This window comes from Halichoerus grypus, chromosome 14, assembly GCF_964656455.1.
Source record: "Halichoerus grypus chromosome 14, mHalGry1.hap1.1, whole genome shotgun sequence".
Taxonomy (NCBI): Eukaryota; Metazoa; Chordata; class Mammalia; order Carnivora; family Phocidae; genus Halichoerus; species Halichoerus grypus.
In genome coordinates, this window is record NC_135725.1 from 92,879,413 (window position 1) to 92,900,095 (window position 20,683).

General features: G+C 66.1%; 1 protein-coding gene across 11 annotated transcripts; it reads left to right on the forward strand.

The window, feature by feature from the left end:
- The first annotated feature begins 7,913 nt into the window (after positions 1–7,913).
- EGFL7 (EGF like domain multiple 7) lies at positions 7,914–20,461 on the forward strand. Of its 11 annotated transcripts, XM_078062038.1 has the most exons (12): positions 7,914–8,250; positions 8,604–8,719; positions 13,067–13,157; positions 16,742–16,807; positions 17,064–17,180; positions 18,001–18,116; positions 18,267–18,378; positions 18,519–18,683; positions 18,991–19,037; positions 19,390–19,454; positions 19,945–20,107; positions 20,195–20,461. In XM_078062038.1, exons 1-11 carry the CDS (start codon positions 7,929–7,931, stop codon positions 20,066–20,068), a joined length of 1,341 nt encoding a protein of 446 aa, XP_077918164.1. In that variant the 5' UTR covers positions 7,914–7,928; the 3' UTR covers positions 20,069–20,107; positions 20,195–20,461. The 11 variants fall into 11 exon arrangements, 9 of the variants coding, with proteins under 9 accessions (XP_077918164.1, XP_077918163.1, XP_077918165.1 ...); XM_078062037.1 differs by lacking the exon at positions 18,991–19,037; XR_013443893.1 differs by lacking the exons at positions 18,991–19,037; positions 20,195–20,461 and having other exon boundaries at positions 18,283–18,378; positions 19,945–20,019.
- The last annotated feature ends 222 nt before the right edge of the window (positions 20,462–20,683 follow it).

A 20,683-nucleotide genomic window follows, 5' to 3' on the forward strand; every position in this document is an offset into this window, starting at 1 on the left:
CATGGCTAGCTGCACGTCCGCCTTTTGTCCCCGGCCCCGGTCAGCCTTTCCTGCTGGGGCGGGAGGACCAGCGCCCGGCGGCGGCCCTCCTCCCCCTCCCCCTCCTCTCCGCCCCTGTGCTCAGGGGCCTGGGGGAGTTTGAGGCCCCGGGTGGCAAGGGCTCCAGGACCAGGAGGCCTGGGCCCGGGCACCTGGACCACGCTGCCCACAGCCACCGAGGTTTCCTTCCTGCCCGGCTCGCCGCCTTGGCCAGGGCTCGCTCTCAGCCCTCGGGAAGTGGGGAAGTGCGTCCCCAGCCCTCCCAGCGCCTCTGAGCTCAGCGCTCCGGTGGCTCAGGCCTGTCTCAGGTGCCCTCAGGTACAGATGCTGCCTGTGTCCCCGCTTGGGGTCCCCCTGTGTGCTGCCCCCTGGGGACCCACCCCCCAGGCTACCCCACCCGTCATCTGTCCTGAGATGACCTGGTCATCACGAGTCTGACAATGGGCAGAGAGAGGACCTTCAGCCGTACCCCCACTGCCCACAGCGAACAAGACTCTTGGCCACACAGCAGGCCTGGCGAACTGGCGAACTGGGTTCCTCCAGCCCCAGAAGGGGTCTCTGCCACCCCCGTGGACTCCAGGAGTTGCCCTTGGCTGAGGAAGGGGTGAGCGGTGGGCCACACGGGCGCTGCCCAGGAGCCCGGGAGGCCTGGGGCCACACCATGCCCCCGATGTCTATTTCTGGAGCCCAGGCAGAGGGCTTGCGCCCAGAAGACGTGCCCTCCTGCGCTGGGGTCTCCCTGAACGTGCCCCCACATCTCATGGGGCTAGTAAGAGCCAATCCCCAGACGCCTTCCAGGCCATCGGCAGGGCCCAGCGGCTCAGGCAGCACCACCGTGCCCCGCGGGGCATTTCTTCTTGTTTACCAGCTTCCCCGGGACCTAGTCCACGGGCCGTGCAGCTCACCATGAAAAGGGTGCAATGCAGTGGGTTTTGGTGTATTCCGTGATTAATCCTCTTAAACAAGGCAGCACATAGAACATGAAACGTGTCATTTTTACCATCCTTAAGTGTTCGGGTCGGGGCTTAGCTGCATTTACATCTCTGTGTCACCACTACCAGCATCCTGTCCCAAGACTCTCATCTCCCCAGCCTGAAGCCCCCGTCCCTCAGACGCTGAGTGCCCAGCCCCCGCCCCTGCCCCCACGAACGCACCTCCCGTCTCTACGGACTTGCCTACACGCCACAGCTCCTGTAAATGGAGCCAGATGGCATTTGCCCTTCTGTGTCTGGCTTCTCTCACTCCACACGTCCTTGAGCACGCCCCCCCGCCCCCCCCCCCCGGGCTGTGGCAGGTGTCTGTATGTCTTGCCTTTTTATGGCTGAATAACGTTCCATGGTATGGAAATGCCCCAGTCCCACTCAGCGGACAGACGTCTGGTTGTTGGGAACCCCGCGGCAGCAGGTGTCCCACACATCAGTCCAGCGCCCACTTCCAGCGCCCTTCTGCGCACACCCAGGAGTGGGATGGCCGTATGAGATGGTAACTCAACGTTTGCTCTTTGAAAAACCATAAGTGAGCCACTATTTTCCTAATGCATCTGTTAGAAACTGTGGTCCACCCCTCGGCCACGGCAGGAACCTGTCCCGGACCCATGCACGGCACGGAGCGTCTCAAAGGCACCGAGCTGAGCGCGGGGCTCTGCCGGGCGGTTCGGAGCAGAGTGAGTCTGAGGGAGTGTGGGTGCTTCCGGGTGAGATGGAAACGTCCTATAGGCTGACCGGAGTGGGGGTTACCTGGGGTAACACGTTGACCAGAGTCAGGGAACCATGCACTCGGAGTGTGTGCATCTCGGGATGTGCAGGGCGGTGAGCACACTGTGTCTGAGGCCAGACGACGGGTCTGTGCCACCACACATCTGTCCTAACCCCATGGATGGACACCCTGGAGCGGCCCTCGTGCACACTCTGGACTCTGGGCAATGACCATGCTTCCCTGCGGGTTTGTGGTGAGTAACAATGCAGCGTCGGGCGGGGCGTCGATCGGGGGAGCTAGTGTGGGAAGGCAGGTTGTCTGCGGGCACTCTCTGCGCTTTCCTCTCAATATTGCTATGAACCCAAAACTGCTGTAAAAAGTAAAATCTACCGGAAAATGCGCATGTTTTGTTGTAAGTGTGAACATAACTTGGAGCCCAGGGCCCTTGACCTCAAGGACACAGCGGCTCTCGTCTGCCGCGGGCCTGGCAGGAGCCGCTCTGCACACCGTATGCCCTCGCCACTGGGCCCGGCCGGGCGCTGGGACACACGGGAGTCCCGTAAATGCCCCGCCGCGGGACACGAGGTGCAGGGGTTTCTCTCACGTGCTTCCACGCTTCAAATCCACAGGCTCTTTCAAAAGCAGCACGTATTAATTCCACAGCCTGGACAATACACCAAAAAAATCTCTTTTCATTTTGGAATGGCAAAACACAATCTAAGTCAGTGATCCCCGGCCCGGAGAGGCCTTCCTGTCCCACCCCAGCCATAGGCCGGCTGGCTTCTCGGCCCCCGGAGGACTCACGTCCTCACGACTCCCGGGGCCGAAGCCTTGTCCCCAGCCTGCATCCCTCTGCGGGGAGGCTGGGGCCCAACTGCCCCTGGCCTCCAGGAATCAGCCCAGGGAGGGAGGTGGGTCTCTTCCTTCTCCATATTACTCCTTTAAAGTGGGGGAGCTGAAAGGGGTGAGGGTCGGGGCACTCCTGGGCCTCCTGAGTCAGACCCTATAAAACCTCCCCAATGTGGTCACAGATGCCAGCCCCAAGCCCTCTGTGCCTCGCCCCACGGAGCCTCCTGGCTGGGGCCTGGTGGATGTGGGGCTTCCCTCCCTGACCGCAGAGCGAGGGTGGGCCTTGCTAGGCCTGCTTCCTGATCTGCCCGCCAGCCCAGTCTTCTGTGGGGAGGTGTCCATGGTCCACCCAGAGACAGCAGGCCAGCGGGGCTCTCAGGGCCACCGGGAGGGCTGGCGCTCGTGCAAAGCAGCCTTCCCACCTCTCCCAGGGCCCCACGTGGCCGCATGGACCCCCGCCTGAGCAAGGCGTTTCCGGCCATTGTGCAGAGCTGGGCTGGCTCAGGAAGCTGCGATCCCCAGGCGGGGCCTGGCGGGGCTGCCGTGGGCTCCGGGGCATCCTGGCTGAGAGGCTGGCTGGCGTCATCTGGACCAGGATGGCGGTCTGTGGCACCAATACCGATACCCCAGACTTGGGGTGACCCCCTCACCTGGTGCCTGCTCAGAAGCTGCGGACAGAATTGCTGGACTGGGGAGAGGCCCTGCCCCGGGAAGGGCACAGGGACACCTTCACATGGTCACACTCGGCTGCAAGTGGGGAATGCCGAGCATCCCCAGAACAGGGATGGGGTGTTGATGGAGAATGCACAGAGGGTCAGGGACACCCGGCTCGGCTCACCAGGGACTGCTCTAATCCTAGAACAGGGTGGGGAGACAGTGAGCAGGGGCCAGCTGCGTGCATGGCTCAGGGTGGCCTGGATTCTAATCCCAGCTCCACCATGGTCAGATGACCTGGAGGGGCACTTGCCTCTCTGAACCCCAGTCCACTCCTGGCACAGTGGGGGCCGAGGAGGAACCCTAAGATTTACCACAGGGCGGCTGATCATTATCATTATGGACGAAGGACACTGGGCCTAGAGAGGATGGGGGTTTGCCCAGGATTGCCCGGGACCCAAGGATCCTGAACACGCAGCCACAGACCAGACCCCAGCTGCCCCCAAGCTGGTGGAGGGGCCCTGCGCTGCTGGTCCTGGTCTCAGCTCCTGCACTGGGGAGCAGAGTGGGCAGCGAGGCTGGAGACATTTCTCAGGCTCTGAGGTGGGACAGCGAGACGTTCTGCAGGGCAGGACGTCCAGGAGAGGTACAAGCTCCCTTGGGGTCCAGATTTGACCTCTGGCTCCAAGTCTGCAGAGAGGGGACAGCCCACAGGCTGCATGACATCCCCAGAGAGCCTCCTGGGGCCTCAGTTCAGCTCTGAGCCAGCCGAGAGGAGACCACAAGGTCCACATCCGCCCGTGCCCTTCCTATTCCGTCCCAGGGTCCTGGCAGGACCGAGTGGCCCCTCCAGCCTTCCTGGGTCTGGGCAGGGGTGGCGTGATCAGAAACCACTGGCTTGGGAGGTAGTTTGGGGCAGCTCCTCAAACAGTCAGCACAGAGCTGCCACCCCACACGGTAACCCCACTGCCAGGTGTATCCCCGAGGGAGACGAACACACGAGGCCACACGAAAATTTGCACAAGTGTTCACGGAAGCAGGGTTCACAACAGCCAAAGGGTAGAAACCACCCAAATGCCCCTCAACTGGGGACCCCATACGCAGGATGAGGCAGACACACACGGACACGGACATGCACGGACACACGTGGACGTGCATGGACACGTGTGAACACGGACACGCACACACAAGGACACATGCAGACGTGCACGGACTCGCATGGACACATGTGGACACGCACGTTCACGGACACACACACGGACACGCGTGGACATGGACACGCATGGACACGCGCTGCGGCGTGCACGAGCCTCGGAGACAGCAGGCTGAGTGAGAGGAGCCAGACGCCAAGGCGGCCACACAGCATAGGATTCCACTTGTGCGACCTTCCAGAACAGACACAGCCAGAGACAGACAGTACAAGGGCGGTGGCCTCAGGCTGGGGGTGGGGACGGGACCCGAGGGGTAGGGGGATGACGCTAAGAGGTTGGGGGTGCTTTTGAGGCAATGGAAATGCTCTGAAAGCGGCCGGGACAGTGGGCGCTGGGCTGACACTGGACTAAGAGTCACTGCCTTGCATGGTTGAAACGGGTGTGCGGGGCGCTGGGCAAGCTCCCACTCCACGAAGCTGCCGGTGCTGGAGAGGAGAAGGCAGCAGCCGTCTCTGCGGAGTCACGGCCCCGCTGCAGCCCCGCCTGAGGTCATGCAGCCGTGGGGCCCAGCCAGGCCGGGCACAGTGCCCGCTTTTGCCCTCCTGCCTCTGGGAGCTGTGCTTTCGCTTAACGGGGAGGCGCAGGGCGGCGCGCGGGGGCAGGGTGCCCAGCAGGCAAGGAGGCGTGGGGGGAGGCATTCCTGCTGGCATCCCGGCCTGGTGGGGGTCTCTGTCCCCCGCACAGGTGGGCCTCGCTGGAGAGGATCTGCGGCCCTAAGCAGGCAGGCAGGGGTGCTCCTTCCCCACACTACACGGTCCCCGGGCCAGGCTCCTGCCCTCTGGATCTCAGTGTACCCACAAGGGAGGCCCCATGGACCCTGAGACCCCGGGAGCCTTGCCGCCCAGGGACCAAGGTGGGCCTTGTGCCCCCTTCCCCCAGCAGTGGGACATGTGAGTGTTTCACCAGGAAAGACCCAGACTAAATTTACGCCTGGGCCCGAGCACAGCCGGGGAGAGGTCAGGCCTGGCCCCCACCCTGGCCTCCTGACGCAGTTCCCCTTCCTGGATTGGGGGGGTTTCCATTGTTCTGGGGGCCTGGCTCCCAATCTGCCCGCACACTCACTTCCTGTTTCCTGGCTGAGAGGAAGCAGAGATTTCTGGCCCCTTTCCTTTCTCTCTTTACGTTTTTAAGGATATTGAAAAATAATGATACTAACAGGCAACAACTTTGGAGCTGAGGTCGTGGACTGGGGGTGCCGGAGGCACCTGGGGCCCCCTTTCCCGGGCTCTGCACTTGGGGTCACAGGCCCCTTAGGCATCCGGTGGAGGCTCAGACCCCGCCTCCCCACACCCCAGGAAAGGCCCAGCACAAACTGCCCAACTTGGTGGGGTTCAGAGGCCTCCGGACCCACCCCAGGGCTCCCAGACCCTCCATGGCCTGACCTGACACATAGGGAAACTGAGGCCAGGAAGCCTTCAGGCTCCTAATGCCCCTGACTTCACTGGTGCCCACAACAACCCCGAGGGTGTCACTTGGTCTCCTGGGGAGGGGAACTCCCACGCCCCTGTCAGCGGCCCCAGACTCCACTGACCCTGGGATGATGGGCAGTCACAGATGGGGTGCCAGCAGGCGGCCTGGGGGGCTGTCCCCCACGGCCAGCCTGCCCTGCCCACGCCCCGTGCAGAGGCTGGGAGTGTTTTGGCTCTGGGTTAGAGGTCAGGCTTTGCCACTGACAGTCTCTGTGGCCCTGCGAGGTCATTCCTCCTCCATAAACGGGGTCAGATCCTGGCCCCAGGCTCGCTCACAGGGGAAGCAGAAGTACGCAGCACGGAGCCAACAGGCCTCAGTGGTCTCTCTTGTTAGCTTCAGAGCTCCTGGCTCCCCGCTCTCCCTAAGTGGGCAGGGCGGCGGGACAGGATGGCCCCCTCAGGCAGGGCTGGACCCTCGCCCACTCCATCAACCTGCCCCCTTCTCAGGAGCTTCCCTTTCCGTCCCGGGAGATAAAGTGTTTTTTCCCCTCCACATTGATGGCCGCCCCATCCGCCAGGCTTGGCAAATTGCAGCCCGACTCTGAGTGGGGCTTCCGTCCAGGGAGCTGGGGGGGCAGTTCCCCCTTCCTCAGGCCCCACAAAGGAGGGAGCCCCAAGGGGGTGGGGGTGGCCTCCACGGCCTGGAGGAGCCTGGGTTCCAGGCGAAGCTGGCACTGGGACAAACCGGGGCTTTGGGGCTAGGGACCCCGAAGGTGACCGTCCAGGGCCCGGCCACAGCGCTGAGCAGGTCAGTGGGGGGGGGGGGGGTGCTGGGGTTGGCCCGACCACAAATGCCCACCCTGGGAGCTTCCAAGCAGGATCCAGTGCCCACCTTGACCCCAACCTGGCCAACAGCCCCAGCACGGAGGAGGTGAACGCTTCATGGAGGCTCCTGGGAGCTGGGACACACTGCACACTCACAGCAGAAGTGACCCAGGGGTCCCCCTAAGCTCACTCCCCAGTGGGTGGCCCCTTCTCTCTCCGCTGCCCAGACTCAGCGCCCTGGGACGTTCACTGTGCCTGCAGCTAGCAGGCTGCTCAGCCGAGCCGAAGCCTGGAGCTTGGCGCCCTTGGGACCCCCACGTGCCCCACGACTGGCTCTCACCCCACCCAGCTGTCTCGTCTATAAAATGAGTCTTTCTCCCTACGTTAAAGAGAGAACAATGCAGCGATACCCCTGAAAGTCATCAGAATGGCTAAAATCAGACCCTAGGCAGTAGCAGGTGCCAACAAGGGCGTGAGGCCCCAGAACCCCCAGCACTCGGGGGGTGACCTGGAGCGCTGCTGGGCAGTCCCCGGCGTCGTGAGTCTCCTGGGACCAGCAATTCCCCCAGAGACAGGCCCAGGTATCAGCACCCAGGAGAAATGCCAAAAGGCCGGCCCAAGAATGTTCACAGCAACACGCTGGTAACAGCCAAAGCCAGCGGTGTGGGCGCGGCTCTGCGCCCCCCGTGAATGCAGGCTGCCCAGCGGACGGGCAAGCGGCCGCGGCCAACCACACAGCGGCACCGAGCGTCCACAGACCCGCCGTGGAGTGGGACAGGCCAGACACACGGGGGCACCGCGCAACACCGTGTACTGAAAGCTGTGGGAGTGGAGGCTGGGCACCTGGGCTGGGACGGGGGCATCCCCTGGAGGGGCGCCGGTTTCCCACGCACGCTCACCCCCACGACATCTCCACTGCAGTGCACACGGGCAAGCCGCCTCTGGGCGGGGTGGAGGCGGGTGGCCCACAGGGCCTGTCCCAGCCCTTTGCACCCCTGTTAGGGGCCAGCTCTGTCCCCGTGTGAGCGAGGCAAATGCGGTCCATCTGGGCTGCATGGAGCTGGTGCTCAGGGAGGGGGGTCGGGCCCCGAGTGTGAGGGATCAGACTTGGTCCCCAGTGCCGTGGGAAGCCCTCAGTTATGCTTACGGAGGGAAGTCACACGACCCGAAGTCGCCCTTCACGAAGAACTGGGGAGCGGTCAGGGGTGCCCCGCAGGCTGAGGAGGAGGCCCCCCCGCCAGGAAGCATGGTGGCCCGGAGCAGAATGGGACGGCAGCAGGAGGGACGTGTTCTGGAGGCCGAGCCCATGGGGACCCAAAGACGGGGCAAAGGCGGTGTCCTGGGCCTCCGGCCTGAGCAGCAGTGGACCTGCAGCAGGAAGGTTGTCGTGACTGCATGGACAGTCCCCAGCAAGTGGGGCGCGGGAGGCAGCCAGAAGGGACCAGGCGTCCCCCAAGGGTCTCCTGCTGCTCGGGCCCCCCTGGGCTCCCCATCCAGGGCTCCCATTTCCCACTGGCTGACCCTGGACGAGCACGTTCCCCTGTGGGCCTCAGTTGCGTTATCTGAAGGTAATTTCGTGAGTGCGGTGCACGTCGCCTGGCACGGGCGCTTCCGGGAGGCACGCCGAGCAGGGGGCAGCCGGCAGTGAAGACCCCAGGCTCCCTAGAAAACCTCTGGTTCCTTTGGGACCCCACCCAACTCAGGTGTAGACAGCTGATGGGGCCCAGGGGTACCCAGCCCCCACTGGGGACAGGTCACTGGGCCAGGCGCATCCCTCGGTGAAGGTTCAGCACATCTGGCGAGAAGCCGGACCCAGCCGTGGCCGATGGAGCCACCCTATCCTGAGGCCAGCAGCTGCTCCGGGGTAAACAGGAAGCCCCATCTCTCCCCTGCTCGTTGCTCTGCTCTCTCCTTCCTGCAGCCCAGCTCACAGGCCTCCTCGCCCGGTGCCCCTCTGCCTCAAGCCGCCTGACATGCCTACGCCGGCCTCTGCTGGGAGCCCGGTCTACCCTCTCCTGGGGCTGCAGAGACCCAAAGGTCAGTGGTGAGGGGTCCCGAGAGGGTCCCAGGAGGACCACAGAGGCCCTGGCGGAGTTCTGCCGCGCCCCACTGCCTGACCAGCACGCTCAGGGAAGGTAAGGCAGCGAGACTGCTTTCCAATCAACTTCAGACCATTCACGGACAGGCCGGGAGGCAGCTGCAACCATCCAGCCCTACTGACCATGGGGTGGATGGGGAAACTGAGGCCCGGAGCCTCCAGCAACAGAAAGCAAAGCTGGGACCAGTTTCCCCCAGTCTTGGACGCCCTGCCGGAAGCTGGCCAGGCGCTAGGCCCAGGTCTCTGAGCTGCCCAGGTGTGGACAGCGGACTGCCGGGCCCACCCTGCCCTCAGGGGATGCAGGCCCAGGTCAGAGGCAGCACTGACTCCTTCCAAAGATGACTCCCCGCGGGCAGGCCCTGTGATCCAGGACCCTAAACAGGGGCCATCGGAGGTGGGAGGAGGCGTTGCCTCTCGTGGGAGGGAGGGTGGTCCCGGCCTGCCCCAGGTGGAGCCCCCTTCCACCCATCCAGCACCCCGGGGTGGGCCCGTGGGGCCGAAAGCGCGCCTCACCCCTCTCAAGGCCCCCAGGACCTCCTGGAGTCCAAGAAGGTGTCAGCTTCCATCTCTGTCCTCCACCTGTACCCTGCCCCCAGGCAGACCCCGAGGAGCTGAGCCCCCGTTTAGGGCAGGACCCTAGCCCTCCTCCCGCACCTGCCCTGAGGCTCTAGGGGTCTGAGAGTGGAGAGCCCCGCGGGGTGTAAGTGACAAGTCAGGCGAGGCTGCTCGCTTGGCGCCCTGATCCAAAGCCCGCTTTCCGTGGATTGGTTCTGATCTCAGTTCGGGGAGGGGCTGGAGGCAGGGCAGAGCGGGTCAGGAGGGAAGCGCAGATCCGTGGGGGACCCACAGGGCTGGGCAGCAGGCGGAGCTGGCGCCCCACCCTGGCTGGCACCCAGGGGCCGGGGAGACCAGCTTTCTTCCTTCTCGCCTCTGTGCTCTGGGGCATCTTTCCAGAAAGTTCCCTAACATGCCCAAGCTTTAAAGGGGGGGCTGAGCCATTCCCCGTCCACATATTTGGCTCATTAGCTACTCCCATGTCAGCCCACCCCCTGGCAGGGAAGGTCTGAGGACTGGGGGCTGCCCCCTGAGGGAGGCATTCTCTGAGAAAAGAAAGCAGCTGTCTTGGTCCTGACTCCTTCCAGCCCTGCTCTGCCTCGCTGCTCACCTGGGGCAAGTCTCTTCCCTCTCCTGGGCCTCAGTTTCCCCGTCTGTACACAAAAGAGGCTAGCTGCAGCCGGCCCTGATGTCTGCAGGGACTTGGAGCCCATCTCTGGGTGTGGGTCTGGGTGGGGTGGGCAGAGGGGGCAGAGCTCCTGTGCCCGAGGCCCCCCAGCCCTGTGCCCGCGGCAGACCCTCCCCAAGCCATGGAGGTGGGGAGGAGGCTGGTCCTTCTTGCTCTCAGCATTCCCGTGGGGGATTTTCCAAGCTGCTCCCCCTTCCTCCCTCTTGGCCAGGACACCGAGCTGGGTGGGCCGGAGGGAGGTAAGGGCAAGCAGAGGGTGTTCCCGGCTGTGGGTGGGCAGGGGCTGACCCCGGAGCAGGGCGCGAACCCCCAGGACAACCCGCAATGGTTTAGAGTGGCCCTGCCTGATCAGGGACCCTTGGCCAGCTGTGTGGTCCGGCTGCATCCTCAGCAGCTGCCCGGCTCCCCTTGGGTCCCCACCTACCCACGATCACAGCAACTGATGCCCAGCCTGTGGGTCCCCAGCACCGCCTAAATGAGGAAACCGGGAGTCAGTCCAAGGGCTGGGGGTGAACCACGGGGCCAAATGAAGGAAGCACCCCCTGTGGCCACCCAAAGGCCCCTGCACTCCTCCATCTCCCACCCCAGCCCTGGCACCCCGCAGCCTGCTAGAGGCCGAGGGAGGAGAGACGGCCCAAGGACGTGCTCTGCCTGCCCCCAGGAGAGAACCCCTGCGGGTGCACTTCCAGGAACAGGGGGCTCAATGCCCCCCTGGGGTAGCCCCTTCCTGGAGAAGGCCTTAGTCTCTGGGCTGACGACCGCCCCTCCCCGTCACCCCCTTCCCCCGAGCCACTCTGGGCCCCAGGGACGCATGCAGCAGGCTGTTCTCTGACCACCAGCCTACCTTGCCCATCCCCAGGTCTCTGCTGGCTGGGTACCCCCTCCCAGGGTGGGGGTCCCTCCAGATTCCCACGCTGGGCATACATATCTGGGGGTGCAGGTGCCTGCCCTGGGGGAGAGTCCAGGGTCACAGAACAAACAGTCCCTCCTGTGGAGCTCCAGTAACATGGCCAAGGGGCCCAGCAGGTGGCTTCCCAGTGTGCCACGTCCTCCGTCACACGCTGAGACCAGCGGGTCCCAGGGTCGCCAGCCGGGCCTGTGCCTGGTCTCTGGCTGCTTTGGAGTTAGACTCTGAAATCCCAGGGGACCGCTCCCCCACCCCTGCCCACAGCTCGGCCAGGCCACCCCCTTGATGGCCCCCACCCGTCCCTGGGCCTCCTGTTTGTTCGCTGACAGCTCCCTGTTATCAGCGAGGAACACACACAGGAAGTCCGGCCGGGAAGGGCCCATCCCAATCCTGATTTACACGGGATGGAGCATAAAAAGCCGCCCTTCCTCGCCCCGGGAGGAGCCTCCCTGCCCTGAGCCGGCTGTCCCACACAGCCCAGCTGGAAGCTCCAGTGGTCAGGCCAGCCAGGGCGGCCTCCGGAGGCACTTTGGGGCGGCCGGAGATGGGGAGGATCCACCTCTGGGCTGAGCAGGCCGCGATGGGGGCCGTGGCCAAGCCTGGGCCCGGGCCGTATCAGGTATGGCAGGGGTGGCCTTGGGGGGCAGGGAGCGGGCCGAGCAGGGCGGGTGCCCCCTTGGCTCCCACCGACCCTCGGACCACAGCACGTGTCGCCTGGGTGCGCCCGCTCTGCACCCTGCTTTCCGGGCACCATCTCGTTCTTCTCCCTAATGGTGCCATTCCCACTGCATGGAGGACACTCGGGACCCTTGGCCAAGGGCACCCGTTGCGGATGGCCCAGTCTAGACCGACTCTGGCCTGCCCGACAGGGACACTTAGCCCTGGGTGGCCCAGCAGCTACTGTGACCCCTGAGAGGAGAAGCCGGATGCGGCCTGTGGCCTTCCCCTCCACACACCCTCCTGGCCGTCTCTGCCATCCTGGAGGGGCCCCTAAGGTTGGCTCGGCTCTCCTCTCAGAGCCGGGGGTCCCAGGGCCATCCCCCAAGGGTGGGCAAGCACTCCCAATGTGGGTCTGGAGGGGAGGCAGAGGGGGCTTCATGCAGAGGAAGCCCAAAGCCAACCCTGCAGCCAGGATGAGCCGTACTCCTTGGGCGCACAGCACACGGGACCAGGGGAGCCCCCCACTTCCTGCTGGGCTGGCTTCGGGGGCATGGGTGGGGTCCTCAGGCAGAGGGACAGCCCACCTCGGACCCTGGGAGAGCCCCTGCTCCCCCTCTCCCCCCCGCCCAGAGTGCCCGAGTCCCCACCCAAAGCCCCCCCAGCCCACGTGGAGGCCTTTTCGGCTCCCACCGCTCCTGTGTTGCCACGGCCACGGCAGCAGTCTGTCTGGGGAGCCCCGTGGCTCAGATGAAGAAGCAGAACATGAGGCCTCAGCCCGGGGTTAGCAGCAGAGTGAGGACCAGAGACCCAGCTAGGCTGCAGGGCTCAGAGGGTCAGGGACAGGATGGGGGCAGGGGACTGGGTGAGGAAGGTCTCGCCTAGGACCGGCTCTTAACTTTCACTGCCTGGGTCTGAGTGAGGGCTGCCCCACTCGGGTTTGGGGGCCAGGGGACCTGAAGTCCTTCAGTGGCAGGACCCCACTCTCACGATTACAGGTGTCCCAGCCACAGCCACCCCAGCTGCCCTCAGACCATCTGCCGGGGACTTCCAGGGCCCTCTCATTGTGGGGGCTTCTGTCCAGCCATCTGGGTCCCCTCCCGTCCTTTAGCTCCCACGCACCAAAGTGGGCCCTAGCCTGACAGCCCACAGCTACCGGCTCTGCAAGAAGCCCTCCCCTTCCCCCAAAAAGCCCAGCACCCTGGGCTTTGCAGACTTTCAGCGTCATGCCCAGCAGTCTGTCCATCCCCATCTCCTGGGACCCAAGCAGGTGTGTCTCTCCCTCGAGGCTGAGGGTGTGAGCCACAGGCAGAACATGGAAAGACCCACTTGGCTTCGGCCATCATGGGGGTGGAGGCCTGTTAGGCCACACGCAGGCTGAGGCCCCCCAGGGGCAGGGAGCCTGGCCCCCTTCCCAGCCCCTGGACATCAGGGTGACCAAGGCGGTGAGCTAACCCACACTACGTCTCTGACCTGCAGACTCGGGCACAAGAGAAGTGCAGGGAGCCCCCGCCAGCCAGAAGAGCAGCGGCCACCGCTGTCCAGGGGATGACAGAGCCCCCTTCCCCAGGTGAGTCCCACAGCAAGCTTCAGATGCTCTGGGCACGAGCAGGGCGTCCGGCTGGGCCTGGGAACGTTCTATACACACGTGCACTTAGGTGACCGGGGCCCGGGCTCCGCTGAGGGGGGCAGGCCCCGCACCTCACACATGATGAGGGCCGTGATAATCATGGTGTGGACGTGACCGAAATAATACTAGAGGCCCCGGGTGGGGCGTGCCTGCACCTGGTTCCCGCCACCTCCCTTGGTGGGCACTGCTGCCACGAGGGACTGCTTTAGCCCGGGTGACAAATGCAGAAATGGAGCCCAGGAGTCCCCGGTGGTGGCCACAGGGCCAGAGGGACTCCCTGGGGGCCTACGGGACACCCAGGGGTGGTCCTGACTGTCCTGAACGAAGGGGGGTGCCCAGTGGGAGTCCCGCAGAGCCCCTAAGCGGGCACACTGGTTGGGAGGTCGCACCTAGGATCCAGCCAGGCTCTGCCATGTCACAGCTCTGTGTGATCTCGTGTAAATACGGGGTGCCCGAGCCTTGGGGGTCATTATGTTCACCCTACGGTGACTGCAAGGTAGTGGTCAGCTAGAGCCCCTGGTGCCTAGTGAGCCGGCCACCCCGTGGAGATGGCCATCCGCAGGGTTTGGTGCTCAGCCTGGGAGGTCGAGAACCCGCCCCCCTTCCCCCCGGCGAGAGCGGGCTCCCCACGCGGCCTCCGGGCACCTGACCCGCGTCCCAGCCCTGCGTCCCCTGCGTCCTGCTGCGGGGCCTCGGCGCGGGCTCGGGAGGGGCGGCGCGCTCAGGCGGGCGCGCGTCTGGAGTCCTGGGCTCCGGCTGACTCACTGCCCTGCCCGCGGGGCGCCGTCCGCCGCGGGCCTCAGTGTCCCCATCTGCGCAATGGGGGCGGGCGGGGGGCTCAGAGCCCACCCGGGGCGGGCCGGGGGCGGGGTCGGGGCGGGGCGGCGGGCGGGGCTGGGGCCCCTCGGCGCGCGGTGGCGGCGGCGGCGGCGGCGCGTGCGCGCCCGGCTCGGGCGGTGAGTGCGGAGGGAGCGAGCGCCGGGCCGGGGGGCGCGGGGAGCGCCGGGGGCGGGGTCTGCTCGCCGCGCGCTGGGGGCGGGGGTGGTCGGGGGCCTGGGCGCGCGCGGAGCTGGGGGGCGACGCAGAGCGACCGCGGGGAGCCGAGAGGTGAGCGGGCCGGGGGCGCCGGGGCTGCCGCGCGGGGACACGACCCCCAGCCCTGCCCGGATCCTGCGCCGGGTCCGGAGAATGGGCCCAGCGGCCTTCGGAAAGGGCGCCCCCTGCCGGTAACAGGCGACGAGCCAGGCCGCGCGGGGGGCCGGGGCCGGGGGCGCCGCAGCCCCTCACCCGCGTCCGGGCCCTGAGCGTCCCCCAGGGCCTGGCTCAGGGCCTCGCAGGCCCCAGACCCCGTGTCTCTCTCCATCCTCACCCCCACCCCCACAGATCCGGCGTGCAGGGGGAGGGGAGGCTTGGGGCCGGCGGCGGAGAGGACGCTTCCCCAATGTCCTGTCACCCCGCCTTTCCGTCCTCCCAGGGTCCTAACGTCCAGAGCACCCCTCCCGGTGGAAGGGGGGGAGCCCCCGGCCGCCGCTTTGCGGCGAGTCAGGCCCCTCCTTCTGCGGACCCAGCCCTCCGGGGTGGGCGCTGCGGGGATGCAGCGCGGGCAGGTGGGAGGGAAGGTGGTGGGCTGGGCTCCTGCTGACCCTCGGGGAGGATGGGACATTACTGCTTATCGACCTGAGGCGCTGCGGCCACCCCCGCCCCAGCTGGGCTGCAAAGGGAAATGAGACTCTGCCAGCCCAGCACAGGCTGGGCAGCGCCATGGGCCTCCGCTGGCCCAGGAGAAAGCCTGGCTTCAAATACTGAGTCTCTCCTCTCTTAAAGCATGATCCCCTTTGACGCCGCTGTCAATGAGTAGGGGAGGTGCTGGGGTGGACACCTGGGGGGGGGGGACAGTTACATCTGCAAGAGATGAGCCTCCCCCAACGGGGCACCGAGTGCAAGCAAGCACATGTGCTTCTGCCCAGCCCCCCGGGCCCTGGGGCCACCTCTGCCTTCCCAGGGTCTGCTCCCCAGTGTCACCTGTTCCCATCCCTTCAATTCTTGCCTAGACCCCCAGGAGTGCCCCCTAATAGTGTGCACCCCCCAGGGTCCACTCCCAGGGGTCCTCTTCCCAAGCTGGCTCACAGGACATGCCCCTGCCCCCAAACTAAGTCCCAACACCTTGGCTTCCCTTCTTGGGCCACCACAGTGAACAGGGGGTGCAGGAAGGACTCTCCTCCAGCTGCCTTCCACCTCACATGGGGCCGTGGGCCAGAGCAAGGACCCCACTCCCAGCCGACTTTGCAGACCCATCATGGTATCACTCTCCCCTGGGGGTTGGGCTTGGCAGGCCTGAGGGCTCAGCAACTGCTCACAGGGGTCACTCCTGATGGGACCAGCTGTCAGCTGGAGGAGGGGCCTCTGAGACTGTAGTGGGGTCTTTGAGAAAACCGAGTCCCAGAGAGGGGGGCGCCCCTACCCTGATTCTACGTCCTGCCACACGGAAGTCCAGCTGTCTTCCATGTCCTTCCTGCTGGATGCCCTGCAGGGCCAGGGGCTGCCCACCTGGGCGGAACCCCGCCCCCTGGGGGCCTCGGGTGCGGTGCCTGGAGCTCCCCGTCTCCCCAGATGCTTGGCCGCACATGTGGACACCTCCCCCTCCCCCCACCTCACAGGCCCCTCGGCGCGTTGCGGACCATTAATTCTGGGCTGGGTTTTCCCACATTCCCAGGAATGCTTTCCCGGGTCCCTGGTGTCCATCCCCAGAAGAGAGGGATGGCATTTGGCTCCACTGGCATGTGGGGTGGGGAGGGCTGCTCCAGGCCCCTCCCCCCGCCCAGTCCCGGGAGCCCTGGAGCAGACCAGTCAGACCCCAGGGTAGGAGTGACCCCCTCCCACGCAGGCTCTGCTGCACTCAGAAGGACCATATGGCCCCTCAAGCTGAGCTCCTGCACCCGCTCATAGACTCCCATGCCACCCCCGTGGCTGGCTCCCCATTTGGCAGATGAGGACACCGAAGGCCAGAAGGACCAAGCCCTCTGGGCTGGGTTCCAGCTCTGCCCACTACCACCCGGTCGGCACACTGGGCTGGGAGACCACCCTGCCACGACACGAGGGCACTAAATCCAGCCAGGGGAGGGAGAACTGGTCCAGAGGCTCCCCCTGGGCCCCCACCTTCCCAAGTGAACGTTGCTGGAGCTGCGGCTGCCTTCAGGCTCACCCAGACCAAGCTGCTGCATCCTCGCCCTTCTGGGGTTCTGGGCTGTTTGTGCGGGGCAGAGGGCTGGCCTCCCTTGTGAGGCGGTGGGAGGAGGGGGCGGCTGCCACGGCCCTTGGGGGCTCCTGCGGGCCCGAGGCTGCAGTGGGAGGCCCTAGCAAAGCGGCTGAGCTGGGCAGGTGTCCCAGAGCCAGGGACCGGGCTCTGGCAGAGGCACGGGCTCAAGGAGGGATCTGCAGAGGGGCTTATGGGGGTGCCTTGTGCTTCAGGCCCCCCTGAGGAGAAGGCCATCCCCCCTGCAGACACGGGCCATGTTCACCTCCAGGGAGCTGCTGCTGGTGTGGTTCCTGGTGCTGGCAGTGGGTGGCACTGAGCACGTCTTCCGGCCTGGGTGAGTCAGAGCGTGGGGGACTCGGGCCTCTGGGTGCTGCAGCGGTGGGGGTGGGCAGCCAGGAGCCCTCAGGCCACCCCAGGACTGGGGGTGGGGGGCATGGCTCTTCCTTGCGGTTCTGCTGAGGGTCCTTCCTGTGGTGACGCCGGGAAGCCCCTTCCCCAGATTCTTGGCTCCCTTGGCTCCAGGCCTGGAGGACTCTGGGCTCTGGGCGGGGAGCTGTGGGACTGACTTGCCGGTGCCCCCACCTCTTTAGCCGCAGGGTGTGCGCCATCGGGGCTCCCAGGGGCCCCGAGTCAGAGTCTTTCGTGCAGCGAGTGTACCAGCCCTTCCTCACCACCTGTGACGGGCACCGAGCCTGCAGCACCTACCGGTGAGCGCCCCCTGCCCCCCGCAGCTCCCCGCCTGCCACACCTCAGCCCTGAGCCCCAGGAGGGCCGTGCACCCCAAGGTGGGAAACCCGGGCCCACGTCCAAGTGGATGGCGGAGGCTGATGCCTGTTTTGACTCGGGCAGCCTCGGTCCCAGGATGTGGCTGTAGTAACCTCAGACGTCATCCCGTCCTGCTCCTCCCCCCTCATCTTTGGGGGGGCTCGCCCAACCTGTCTGCTACCCTCTGCTTTCGGGGTGCTGGCTATAAGTTCTTAGCCATTTGAGATGATCCCTGCCTCGCCAGAACCTGCCCCTGAGCTCCGGTGGGCACCCCTCCCCCCATGACAGCCCCCGACGGTCACAGATGCCGCACCCCCAGGCCGCCCCGGCGCCCAGCCGACCGCCAGCATGAGGGGCGTGGGTCTCCTCCGGCGCTCAGCTGTGGAAACGTGGCTTAAAGAGATTTCGTGGTCTGTGGGGTTTTCGGAGACCTTCCTGTGGGATATCCCCCTGCTGTCCAAGAAGGTGGGGGCGGAGTGGGTGGGGCCCATCGAGGGGCGGGGCCCTGTTCCCTGCCCCTTTCACTAAGCCGGCAGGCCAAGGAGGGGTCGGTAAAGCCCCATTGGTGAGCGCCCCCTTCCCCACCTGCGCAGGGGAGGGGCCGGGAGTCCAGGACTCGGAGGCTGCCCATGGTTTGAGCAGTGCTGGTAGGGAGCACCCTCGGCGTCCAGGGGCCCAGTGCCCAGGGAGGGAAGGTGGGCTGAGGAACTGGGGAGCCCGGCCAGTACTGCTGATGACTCCCTGCCCCTACCCACCCCACAGGACCATCTACAGGACTGCCTACCGCCGCAGCCCTGGGCCGGCCGCCCCCAGGCCTCGCTACGCCTGCTGCCCCGGCTGGAAGAGGACCGGCGGGCTCCCCAGGGCCTGTGGAGCAGGTGAGAGGTGCAGGGCCTTCCCTGGGGCCCCGCAGACCCGGGCAGAGCCCCTGCAGCTTTCACCTGAGTGGAGTGCCTCCTTGCCGTATGGCACCCCTTCCCCGGCTGCCCCCCTGCAGGGCCCTGGGGACCCCTCTCCGTTTGTGACAGGCCTCCCCCTCAACAGCAATATGCCAGCCACCGTGCCAGAACGGAGGGAGCTGTGTCCAGCCAGGCCGCTGTCACTGCCCTGCAGGATGGCAGGGTGACACCTGCCAGACAGGTGAGGCTGCCTCCCGTCCTCCCGGAGGGGAAGGGTCCTCTGGGCCCCTCGCTGGGTGTCGGGGGTGGCCCACGAACAGGCGGGTGTTGAGGGGGCTCAGTGTGGGTGCCACTCCCTAGCTGACACCCTTTTTTCTGCAGACGTGGACGAGTGCAGGGCTAGAGGGGGCACCTGTCCCCAGCACTGCGTCAACACCGCGGGTAGTTACTGGTGCCAGTGTTGGGAAGGGCACAGCCCATCTGCAGATGGTGTGCTCTGCCTGCCCAAGACAGGGGCCCCCAGGGTAGCCCCGAACCCCACAACAGGTAAACTTCCCACATGCCCCCCATCCTTGCGGCCGTGCCTGGGAGGAGGGCCGGGGAGGGCCTGGGGAGGGGGTGGGCATCACCCTGCACATCTGTGCTGGGTGCAGTGGGGGCTGCCGGGGGGCCTCCCGCCCTGGGCTGCAGGCCATCTCCCTAACCCGGGCATAAGTGGGCATCTTCCCCAGTGGACAGATGGGTGCTGCTTTCTTGGGGGCATTGTGGGGAAGGGTTGCCGAGAGGGGGCTCATCTCAGCCGGGAGAGTGGAAGACATGCCCCGGGGTCCTCTCCGTGTCCCTGCCCCCACAGCCAGGAGACGCCACACCTCCGCTGACGACGGGACATTATTACTTTTGGTACGCGCTGTGACACTTCAAACTCGTACCGTGAGTAATAATGCGCTGTCGGCAGCCTGGCACCAAGAGCTCGACGTGGACCTCGGCTTGGACGGCTCAGCACCGCGGGGACCCTGGCGCCGAGGGGCGGGGCAGGGCGCACCTGCCGGGTCAGGGCGTGCTGACGTGGCCGGGCCGCCTGCCAGACCTCAGGCCAGCCTCGCTGCCTAGAATGGGCGTGGGGCTTGAGCCCGGTCTCCACGGCTGTGCCCTGCGCTTGGCCGAGGCCGAGAGGCCTCTGCATGGGGAGAAGCCGGCCTGGGGTGTGGGGTGTGGAGCGGGGCCTGCCTGATCAGGGCTGGGATCTCCCCAGGCGTGGACAGCGCAGTCGAGGAGGAGGTGCAGAGACTTCGGTCAAGGGTGGACATGCTGGAGCAGGTGAGGCCTGCCCCCCGCCCGTCGTCTCCTGTGGTGTAGCTCAGACCCTCAGGGTGGTTGTGGGGTTCCGTGGGGGTGGCCCCGGGAAGGAGGCCTCCTGGGCACTGACAGCCCAGGCCAGGCAGGGCTAGCAGGCCCGGGGCCCCCAGGACAGGAGGGCCAAGCTTGGCCGTGCCCCCCCACAGGCAGCAGAGTGCCTGAAGCCAGGTCCAGCCCACCCCTACCTACCTTTGTCCCTGCGGCCTTTCTATGGGGCCGTTGGCCTGAGGACCCCTTGGAAGCTCTGGTTCCCCCCCAGCCCCTCTGACCCGGGACCCCAGGCTTTGGGGACCACTGCAGGGCGGGTCACGAGGTGTCCACTGGCCCGTGCCCCCCGCTCTCCTGGCACAGACGCTCCCTCTGGTGGACGTCCAGGGCCCTGCAGAGCCCTCACAGGCCACAGGGTTCCCTGAAAGCCTTGTGGAACAGAGAGGGTCCCTTCCGCCCACAGAAGCTGCAGCTGGTACTGGCCCCGCTACATAGCCTGGCCTCGAGGGCCCTGGAGCACGGGCTCCCGGACCCCAGCAGCCTCCTGGCGCATTCCCTCCAGCAGCTGGACCGCATCGACTCTCTGAGTGAGCAGATCTCCCTCCTGGAGGAGCAGCTGGGGTCCTGTGAGTGCCACCCGGGAGCCTGGGACCTGGGGGAAGGAAGGTGGTGGGGAGCCGCGGCCTCTGACCTCACCCTTTGTCCGTCCGCAGGTTCCTGCGAGAAGGAGCTGTAACAGGCGGCCCGGGCCCCTGGCCCTGGCTACTGGGAGCCTTGCCCACTGCGCTAGGTCGGGCCGGAGGGGGACTTCGCGCCACGGCGGGGCGGGAGGAGGGGTCCCCCTGGGTGTGACCCAGCCCCAGCCCGGCCAGCACCAGTGAGGGGGGCCGTGGCTCAGGGGAGGTACGAGGGTCTTGCTCGCCGGGCAGCATGTTGGGGGCACCTCTGCTCCGTGTCAGAATAAAATGAAGGTTCAGGCACTGCTGTGTCCTTGGTGGATTCTGGAGGGCATCCTGAGGCTGATGGGGGCCACCTGCTGGCTGGCAGGAGGGCAGAGGGGCAGCGTGGGGCACAGAGGAGGGCTCCAGCCACACTGGGCCCTCCTACGCGGGGTCTCGGTCCTCCCTCTCCACGAGGGGCTAGAGCCGGTGGTTTCTGCGACGGTGAGTCTGGCCTCTCGGTGATAAGCTCCGGCCAGCGGC

Excerpts from the sequence above, each read along its gene's own strand:
- EGFL7 (XM_078062037.1), top strand. The coding sequence starts at position 7,929 with ATGGTGGCCCGGAGCAGAATGGGACGGCAGCAGGAGGGACGTGTTCTG. Across the intron at positions 8,251-8,603 it reads CTCAGTTGCGTTATCTGAAG|CCCAGCTCACAGGCCTCCTC; the intron begins GTAATTTCGTGA and ends TCCTTCCTGCAG. Across the intron at positions 18,117-18,266 it reads CCCCAGGGCCTGTGGAGCAG|GCCTCCCCCTCAACAGCAAT; the intron begins GTGAGAGGTGCA and ends CGTTTGTGACAG.